The sequence below is a fragment of the Colius striatus genome, chromosome 1 (assembly GCF_028858725.1).
Source record: "Colius striatus isolate bColStr4 chromosome 1, bColStr4.1.hap1, whole genome shotgun sequence".
Taxonomy (NCBI): Eukaryota; Metazoa; Chordata; class Aves; order Coliiformes; family Coliidae; genus Colius; species Colius striatus.
Window position 1 is genome coordinate 162678998 of NC_084759.1, and position 11036 is coordinate 162690033.

Consider the following 11036-nt stretch of genomic DNA (forward strand, 5'->3'; position numbering starts at 1 on the left):
GGAGTCTGTTTTATTTTGCAGACAGATCTTGTTCAAACACATGTAGGCCTACAGAGGTTAATGCTTACAGTTAAGTAGCCAAAACCAACATTCATTTTGTTTTAAATAATAACAATAATAATTACTAGACAGTCCTCTTTATTGTTCTTGACTTGAACTAAGTGTCTTTCTGATCCTATATGCCACCCTTTCTCTGATTCATCTAACTGGGGCAGTAAGGACTTCTCAATACTCTGTTTAAATGTATCTGGTATGAGACATACATCAATCTTTCTTCTGGAAAAAATTGCACTTCCAGTGAGAGTTTTTCTATCAGAGATCTAAGGCTAAGGGATGCTGCGCAGTCTTGCTACTGCTTTCTCACGGTAGGAGAGGTACAACATTTGTGCCTGGCAGTTCTTGGTATCCAGAATTCTCTTTGCAATGACATTGAATCATGAAATAACTTCTTCCTGGACTGTTGTCCTGAGCTGTCTTTGGAAGGAGACATGAGTACACAGAGAACCAATGCACAATATCATCTCTCAGACATCATATCAAGTTGATGTCTGAGAGCTATATATTGAAAACTGAACTACTGACCCAGCAACAACATAATTCCAGATTGAAATGGGTTGGACAAAGTGTGGGTTTTAGTTTACTGACTAAAAAAAAAAAAAGTTCATAGTTAAGTTTGTATATTAAACTTGAAAATTACAATAATTAAATGAAATCAATTCCACTTTAAATTATCTAGTCTATATGTGTTTGAAGGAATTTGATACATTTGAAGGTAAGTTGGTTTTCTATTATGATTTTCAGGTGGACAATTCTGGTAATACTGTGATTTTCTTTCATAGGTCACACTACTGTATGCCTTTCTTCACATGAGACACCGCTTGAAATATTTTGATAAAATGAGATGCTTGCGGAAACGATCAGCAGTATCGTTCTTAGGAGTCCTTGTCATTTGCTTGCTCTTCATGAACTTGTACATTGAAGATGGTTATGTTTTGGTAAGTTACTTAGATGGAAGAAATTATCCTGCAGCAATGGAACATGACACAACCCTAGTTAAGCTGTAAAGTTCATAATTCCTACAATTTCCTCTATTAGCTTACCATTAACAGTGAAGAATCCTCAAAATATGTCCTTTGTGATAAAGCCAACTTATCAATATATACTGCACATAGGGTGTGTCAGTAAGATGCTAACAGCCCTTCTCACTAAGTAAATACATCACTGTTTATTTGAAGTATGGGAGAAAAAGAATGTAGCACATCATGGACATGTCTTCATCGGGTATCTTCTTTTAAGTCAAAACAACCCCTGTATTTTCCATGCTTCTGAATTTCCTTGAATTTCCTTCAATTTTGATGTTGAAAATTGCCTGTATTTGAAGTATTCATGTGAGCTAGGACCTCCTTTTTCAGTTCACACTGCAAATCCCACCTCTGAATACAGTATTAAACAATATTAAAGAATTACAATTATAGAAGAGAACTTACAGTAATTCTGTATATTTTAAGCTCCCACACAAATGCTTTCTTTTTAGTGCATTTATTTTGTTTTTCTTACTTCCTATATCTCAGATTTGAGTCTCAAGTTCAGTGCTACAGCATTAACAATTAGACATAGAAGATACCTAGTCAAAGTTTATGATAGTCAATAAGATTTATAGAAAGATTTGTATTAGGAATTTCAACAGGTAAGCTACTGACAATATAACTTATCTCTACAGTTTATATGTAACCTATGGGTGTCTCAGTGCCGAATGCCAAGTAAGCCCTGAAGATTTGATTAATGGATTACGTTTCAAGATCTGCAGAAGTTGGTCTGGGGCTTGTAAAAGTAGCATACTATTTGCTGTATCTTGCAAATAGTAAAATTACTAAACTGACTATGTAACTTTGTGATATGATTAGACAATCCTGTTTCTTGGTCTTGAGTTGAATTGCTGAGTGACTTTCTGACCCTCTATGTAACCCTTTGTCTGGTTCGTCAAACGGGCATAGTATGGGCTTTCCAATATTCTGAAAAGTGAAGTCTGATCTTGGATCTCAAAAGAAACATCATAGAAAAGTGCAATACACAACTAGTCAAAACCTTATACTAATTTATCAGAACCAGAGAAAATTTTCTCTTGAATTTGAGAATATTTTATTTAGAATGATATTGTAAATATTCACACAATAATTGAGACTATGCTAGTACATTTTAAACTGTTCAAATATATCCCATGCTTCTAGTATGTTACTCCATTACAGATATCTTGTTTTCTCTAACTATACTTTCACTAATGTTTTGCACAATGTTTTATTTATTCATCAGTTCCTGGTTGTTATCAAATTTGACCTGGCTTACTGCTTCTTTTTTTTTTGCAGTGGTATTTTCACTGATGCCTCTTCTCCATTCGCTAATTGTTTTAAAGTCCCTCTGCTGTTTTTGAAAGTGCTTTTACTATCAGTGCTAATGGTGTTCCTCTTGATTTGTTTTTGAAATCTTTTCTTGTCCTATTTGCCAGCTCCCCAGATGGCTCCCTGTCTTATTCTTAATTTGCTCTTTTCCCCCTCTTTTTTAGAAATTCACTTTTTTTCATTGCTTCTCTCATCACAGTTCTGGCATGTTTGCATTTATGTATCTCCCAGCCAAGTCTCTTCCCAAGTCTCCTGATGGTTATTCCAGATCTCCTGATACCTTTATGGTCCATCAAGTTTACCAAATGTGTTAGACTGTTGACTTTTTACTTTATTTATTTATTTTTATTTTCAACTTTCCTAACCATGTCTGACAGCTCTGTCAACTTGTCTGCTGTGTTTCCTCTGCTGTGCTAAACTATGAATAGTTTCAGTGTTGATGGTGAGGTGAGATACACTTGAGAATAGCTTTTAAGTCCAGCAGGCTAACCAGCTCCCCTCAGGGAGTGGGAATCTGGAAATCCTCATAGCTCCAAAGGTCCTCTGACTTTCTAATTGTAGTGAGTCTCCTGCTGGAGCATCTCCTGAAGGTAACTGATACAGGAAGGCAACTAACACAGAGTTTTTCTTCTCAGTGTGTGCAAGAGGATGAAGGACTGATATCTCTTTTCCAGATCTAAGATGAGAAGAGTAGCCTTTTTCAGGATGTTAGAATATCAAAGTGAGATTCATTGTGAAAAATCTTAGCAAGGAAGAGAACTTTTCACTCACTTGTTTGAATAATGCCTTCACTGTTTTCTGCAGGGCACTTGCTGAGGAAATGGAAAACAAAGTCCCACCCAGACAAAAAAATGTGTTTGATAGGGGGTATGCAGTGGTGATGTATGTGTGTCAGCAGAGCAGTTTAAGTTGCTTCATCTACAGTGTGTGATCATGTCTGATCAAATATTTGGAAGACATGCTGAGCTTATATAGTCAGATATCACAATATATACAGCATTTTTTTAATATACATCTTCTGAGTTGTGAATCATAAGTGAAGCACAACTTCTGCGCTCTTCTATGAATACTAATCATTATTTTGGGTACTATGAAAACAATAGTACTGCTGTGGCTGACATGGCATCCTGAATGAAGCCAAGTGTCCCTAAAAAAAGTAGAGAACTGGCACTTCATCCATGGCATCCACAGGAACTTCCTAAGCTCCAGCAAATGCTGGAATGTAAATTAGATGTTAGTTAAGAGACAAGAGCCAGAAACATCATATAAAAAAATAGAGAAGACAGCTAAAGAGAGATAATCAAGCTCTTCAAATTCCCTGACTTCCACATGGAAGTCAGATGTAGAAGAACCAGATTTTACTTTCTTAGAAAAATATTTTTTTTTTGCTCATTATTCACAAAAAAATTAAAACAACAAATTTTTAAAAGCTTGTTATCCACAAAAGGCATTTCTTAGAGAGAAAAAAAAATTGTTTGTGGCAGTATAAATATTTTGCTTGTTAAAATCAAAATATTTTATCCTGACATCCTCTATTTCTAAAAATTTTGAAAATATTTATTTCTCTCCTGAAACTTTCTTATGTAATGAAGAATTCTGATGTTTCATTTTGGAACCAGTGACACATGAAGTTTTGACAGTAAGGAAAGTCTAATTTAAAAAAAAAATCAACTAGTTTTTTTTTTCTTTTTCTTTCCACTTGATAATTTTCATGGAAAATATCCTGAATTTTGCTGTATTCTCTCTCTAGCCCATTAAGCTACATTTTAATCCAGAATCTGATAAACATAAAAACAAAGAGAAATTACTGGAGAGTTTTATTAAGTTCAGAAATTAATTATTTACTACTTTTATGAAAGAAAAATAATGAACTGAAAATAAGCCTAGGATCTGTTTGCAGAAATATTTTTTGTGCTATAAAATATGTATTTTACATGTTTTTTAGTATTTGAATGATTAAATATCAGTGTTATTTACATTTCTGGGGTTGTTCTTATTATCAGCAGTACTCTTGCTGCAAAATGCTATAATTTAATAACAAATCAGGAAGCTTTAGCATATTAACATACTGTATATATCAGAAGAAATTAATTCATTCATATACTGGCCTGTCATCAGACTAGAATCAAGACATGTAAATCAAATAAGCATCCCTACCTTTAAATTCAGTCTCATGACACTACAGCCTGTTAGGTATTTTCCCTTTTCTTAAAGACTAGGGAATAGATTTTTGCTGAGACCCAAATGAGCTTATGAATAAGGCACTGCTAACAAAGCTGCTCCTTCCCTTGTGTGACTTTACTACAGCTAGGGAAGCCTCTTGAAAGCAAAAGACAGGAGAAAGAATCAGGAAGAGGAGGCATGGTGATAAATATGGGTTTTTTCTATATCATCAAATGGTGTCCAACAAATCCAAAGAAAGCTTTGGCTCTCTGGATGATCACATGCATATGAGCCCAAGCTATTCAGAAAGTGTCAAAATGAACCAGATTTCAGGATTTAGTTTTATCTTTCCTTTGCAACAGGTTTGGTAATTTTTTTTAATCACTGAAAATATTTTTTAAAATATCTCCCTACTTCTCCACCTAGGAAAATTATCTGTTGCTCACTGATGTTTTCTTATCTCTGTTCTGAATATTGCAGCATTTTTTGCCGATAATTCAGTGTTGCAACCTTTTTTGAGTTTTTACCCCAATTCTTTTTTTCCTCTTTTCCTATTACCATAATCTGAAGGGTTATGGTAGGTTTTCTGTAGCCAAAAATTTATGATATTCAGTAATGAGGTTTTTAAAAAATTACTACTCATCTACATGCTTTCACGAAAACTGACATTGAAAAATGTTATTATTGGAAACCTGCCTGTACGTTTCCTCTCTGGCTGGCATTCACAAATGTGTTTCTCTCTGTCTCTCTCCCTCTCCTATTCTTTTTGTTTTCTCACTAATAGGAAGGGGACAAGCAATTAATCAGAGAAACAGCCACGCACCAGCTCAACCCAGACCGTTACGTTCACAGTTTTAAAGATTTGTCCAATTTCTCAGGATCTATAAATGTTTCATATCGCTACCTAGCTGGCACACCCTTACCAAGGAAAAGTAAGTAACTGCGATCTCAACATTATGAAATGAGATAATCTAAAAAATGGGTAAAATCCATATAGTCCCCATGGTATTTCTAGGCAAGAGGGGCTGAGTTAAGCAGTTATGATCTCAGAGAGTTAGCAAGACAACTATCTCTCTCTGCATAGGCAGTTCTTGGGCAGCTGCTTATTTAGCCTTAGCAGTGACTGCCCCACAGCCTGATTACTTTCTGACCAAATGCTTGGCTGTAGTCATCCTGCAGGCTGCCTTTGGATAGCCTGCAAGGACATTTTTGGGGATTTTCCCCAAAGCCAGAGGGACATGATTTAGAAAGTAGGAGCAAGACATGCTAGTGGCCTCTGCCTGTATCATTAGTAAATCCTCGGGATAACATATATACACATTTCAAGTCCCCTGTTCTGCCAATCCAGCAGCTGTGAATGGATCTCTTTGTTCCTTTAGCTGTGATGAAGAGGTGAATTGTGTTATTATGGGGACACTAGAGGAGGATTCTTCATGCAACTATCTGCAGATGGACTATCTAGTTATTCTGACTTCAGGCAAAGTTCAAGACACTCATTTTGAAGTGAAATGGGACCATACCTAACTTTTAGATAGGTGTCCTTTGAGTTCCAAATCAATCATTTCACAAAAATAAGGCTCAGAAGTCCAAGCACAGAAGGTAAAATAAAATCATCTGTGAGCTCTTGGTCTGTAATAGAAGACTATAAAATAAAGTTTGTTCAAATTAGATTTGAGAATTTTGGGACTCTGTAGGCAGTGCAAATAGCTTCTTGGGGTTGTACTTCACAGTACAACTTCATTTTGAGCAGATTCAAGCCTTGGGGGAAACTCTGAATCGCTTTATCAGAGCAGTCTTTTGCAAACCACAGTATTTTAAGAAAGTTGGGGTAGATTCAACTGGAGTATACTCTGTCAGTTACAAAGTCTTAATATTTTTTACATCAAAAGTTGAAAAAACAGAGAAATATTAGCAAATATCTGAAAAATATTATTTGGACTGCTGGTAAAAATGCAATGGCAGGGATTCTAAAACAGCAGAGATTAAAATTCTTCCCGTATAATTAAGATGCGTGTCTCCCTAGAAAGTTGTAACAGCATTAAAAATTATTTATACAAATACAGGTATGCAACAGTAAGTTCTCTCCTACTTTAAAATAATATCTAAATTACATCTTGCAAGAGGGAGTTTCCTGTAAAATGCTCAATGAATCCTGAAAGAGTTAGAAGAACTATTAGCAAGCAAATATAGGACAATTCAAGTAAAAATAAATACACTGAAAAAAAAAACCCAAAGCTATCCATGCAACTTTCGTCCTGTAAAGTTATACATAAGTATAACTAGTCTTGTAGAGTGCTTAAAATGCTAGAAGTTTGGCAATTAATCCATTGCTTGTGGATTTTTTTTGCTGCATTTTGTAGTCCTTGCTTTAAAAATATTTCCTGAATCATAATACCCTTTCTTTTAGCAAATTTTCCAGCTTTATTATTTTCTATGTGATTTCCTCTACCAGGCATATATGTGCACGATGCTTTGGCTTTTGTCCACTTCATGTCATTCCTTGCAGTTACAAAGTGAATGTTTAGTGCAATAGCCTCCATATGTCTATTTGCTTGCAATACGATTCTTCTTTCACGAAAAGGCAATAAACATCCTTTGTTGCATGCAGCTTAATAAATTCACATACCAAATTTCTCAGTCTTTGTCTTTCAAAGGTTTATTTAATATAAGCACAGATCTAGAGGATAGCTTTGTGGTGAAATGATTTCCAACATCAAACACTCAGTTTTTGTTTGAATTGCTTTTCTTTGTACAGGGTATCTTACAATTGGACTATCCTCTGTGAAACGGAAAAAGGGAAACTACTTGCTTGAGACCATCAAGTCCATATTTGAGCAGTCAAGTTATGAGGAACTCAAAGAAATCGCAGTGGTAGTCCAGCTGGCAGATTTTGACTCAGCTTGGTGTGAAGGGATGGTCCAGGATATTTCACAGAAGTTTGCACATCACATAATTGCGGGCAGATTAATAGTTATTCACGTCTCTGAGGAGTATTATCCTGTATTGGATGGCCTCAAGAGAAATTACAATGACCCAGAAGACCGCGTGAAGTTTCGATCCAAACAAAATGTAGATTATGCTTTCCTTCTTAACTTTTGTGCTAATCTTTCTGACTATTATGTGATGCTAGAAGATGATGTTCGCTGCTCAAAGAATTTTTTGACTGCTGTTAAGAAAGTAATTACCTCACGAGAAGGATCCTACTGGGTGACTTTGGAATTCTCCAAACTGGGGTACATTGGAAAGCTTTACCATTCTCACGACCTCCCACGCCTGGCTCATTTTTTGTTGATGTTCTACCAAGAAATGCCTTGTGATTGGCTGCTCATCCACTTTCGTGGGCTGTTAGCTCAAAAGGAAGTGATACGTTTTAAGCCATCTCTGTTCCAGCACATGGGATACTACTCATCTTATAAAGGAGCTGAAAACAAGCTAAAAGATGATGATTTTGAAGAGGAATCATTTGATATCCCTGACAACCCACCTGCAAACTTGCACACTAACATGAATGTATTTGAAAACTATGAGGCAAGCAAGGCTTATAGTAGCATCGATGAGTACTTCTGGGGCAAAGCTCCTTCTACTGGAGACTTCTATGGGATTGTATTTGAAAAGCCCATTAAAATCAGTAAAATTAAAGTCATCACTGGAACTGAAGATCGGCAAAATGACATTTTGCATCATGGGGCCCTGGAAGTAGGAGAAAAGATTGTAGGAAGTAAAAAAGGGAGGCAATGTACTACTTACTTGAGACTAGGGGAATTTAAAAATGGGAATTTTGAAATAACAGATGTAGAGCACAAAGTTCTGTTTGATATTAACTGCATGAGAATACTTGTTACCAAAAGTCAAAAAGAATGGCTGATCATAAGGAGCATTAGCGTCTGGACTTCTCAAACACTAAATCAGTAAAGCAAAGCCACCTGAGAAGGTACAGAATGCATACAATCTTCTGGGCCCTCACTGGTGCAGTTCCCTGAAAAACTGACATTTCTGACTCTCCACTAGAGACAGAGAAAATCTGGAGAAATAAAAACAAGCAAAGCAATCTATTTTTTACTAGTTTGGCCAGGCAATATACAAACACTTATTTGTTGAAAATTTTTAATTTTGTAGGAAATGCAGAGTTCTCAAATCTCTCGAGATCTTGAATCCCTTTTTTTATTATCATTTCTCTGTAAAAGACATCTTCTGGACTAAACAGAAGAAAACAAAACATCCTATAAGTACCAAAAGGTTTAAAGCTATGATGAGTATGTTGTGAAAAGAAACTGATTTGCACCTTAAGCACACATAAATTTAAAATGTTATGGTAGTATGCGTTTGTAAAATAGTTGTTTATGTGTTTCTTTTAAAGGCAGCCATGACAAGGAAATCTGTCCTGAAATTGGTAATTTCATTCTGAGCATTGTAAGAAAATAACGTGGCTAATCATTGCAACTTCTTTTCAAAAAGGAATGTATGTAAAATTATAAATCCGACATGACAACAATGTAAAAAATAGATAATTGTATCTGTTATTCGGTCTCAACAAATATCCTTTGTTCTTTTTCCTATGTCTTTTCACTGAAACGAACACCACTTGGATTCTATATTACTTAGGGGACCAATTCACTCTCCTTATTTAAACAAAATGCTTCACAGTAAGCAAGCATTCTGCTTGAGTACAGATGTCGCTATCAAAACCAAGCTCCTCAAGGACAACACTGTTCTCTTAGACAGGCATCTTAACAGATCTCAGCTTCAAAATTTTCTTTCCATCACAATATGCAGAACTCCCCATGAGAAATTTGCACATAGCTGAATACTACAGCATGCTTTTCAAGGACTGTTATGCTTTTCAAATCTACATGTTCAGTCCATGTATTACACAAAAGTAAAGTTTACCAGGAAGTGCACTTGGAGGTTAGAGGTAAACGTGATCACTGGTCTTTCCTGGATGATCTCTGGCCAATAGAGCAGATGGGAAATGAAGAATCTTGAATCAATGAAAAATAGTAAGTTTCTTTAGTTAGTCTTTTGTTTTCTTCAGTTTAGGAATTCTGACCATGTTAGTTTCGTAAACTTACCACTGCCTCTGATTATTCCTTGTAAACTTATTTTTGTCTGGCTTTAGCTAATAGGCAGAAAAGTTCCCTCATTGCTCATGACTTCAGCGTCAGATCTGGGCTTTTAGGGAGGCTGTATAGCTATTTGAGTCATACTATTTGCATACATATGGATTAGCAGAATCTATGGGGGCTTTTCCTCTAAGAAATTCTCCTCCTTCACAGAATGTATATATTATCAAACTCATGCACATGAAAAAAGATATCAGATTTTAGGGAGAAAAAAATAAAACAAAAGCCATAAAATCAATGATAATTGGTTTTCAGGCAGATTTCAGAAAGATACATTTGAAGATGTGGGGTTTTTTTTCTTCCTGTTCTAAAAAAAAGTGATTGCCTTCTGAAACGGAAATATTTCATCAGATATGTATATGTTCAGTATTCTCCAAGTCTGGATTTTCTTTTTTTTTTTGCCGATGAAGAAAAAGATTAGCAGTGTCACAAAACTCCACTCATTGGAGTTTGTTCTGTTGTCTATTTCCTGAGTTCATATATGGACTGAATATCAATATTTTCATACTGAAAGAATCATACTGAAAATATTACATTGTGGTCTGCACACTAATGGATCTATTCTTCACTAACATATATGTATCATTCTTATTAGTACTGGTAGTGATTCCTCATTGTATAATGTCACTGAGTCTTTTTTTAATTTTCTTAACTGAAAGACAGTTTGTCTTCTATCTTTCTTCACATAGTGAAATCCCTCTAACACAGGGAATTCTTGGGAAATAAAATACTACTCACTGTGAATTATGTGCAGAATAAACAAACTCAGAGAACAGCAATTTTCAGTCAAAACAATTTTAGCATATTTATTATATGTACTATGATAAAGATAATTTACTAAGGTGCTTTCTGAGTGTGTTATTTTTAGATCAATGTTCTAACATGATGCTCAGTTTTATTCTCTGCTCAGAATTATCATTAGACACTCACTTTTTTGCCTTTATAAAAGGAAATCAGGAGCTTGTTCATTATTAAATTGCTAAAAGTTAAATAAACATAAAACTGTAACATCTTATTTCAACTTGGAAAAGTATTAAAGGAAAAAAAAATGTGATTAACCGTCTTAAAAACTGCAGTTAAAATCCACTTTCATTGTGAAGCATTTCAGAGATTCTGATGGAAATTATAGTTCTTAATTTTCTCATGTTAAATTTGCAGTTCTCTTAGGCTACGTTTCAATAAGTATAAAATTATGAGTAGTAATGCAGGTCATGTATCTTGAGCTCAAGCAGTGTTGTATCCTCAAATGGTACATTATAATGTTTTGCAAAACACAGGTGGAAAATATGGATGTATTATAATGAAAATAAATTAAGTGATATTGGTGTCATGTCCCATATACAAAGACAAATGAAGT

The 11036-nt window shown here is 35.0% G+C and overlaps 1 protein-coding gene across 1 annotated transcript; it reads left to right on the plus strand.

The window, feature by feature from the left end:
- The first annotated feature begins 845 nt into the window (after positions 1 to 845).
- MGAT4C (MGAT4 family member C) lies at positions 846 to 8471 on the plus strand. Its single transcript, XM_010196630.2, has 3 exons — positions 846 to 995; positions 5344 to 5491; positions 7315 to 8471. Exons 1-3 carry the CDS (start codon positions 867 to 869, stop codon positions 8469 to 8471), a joined length of 1434 nt encoding a protein of 477 aa, XP_010194932.1. The 5' UTR covers positions 846 to 866.
- Positions 8472 to 11036: the final 2565 nt, after the last annotated feature.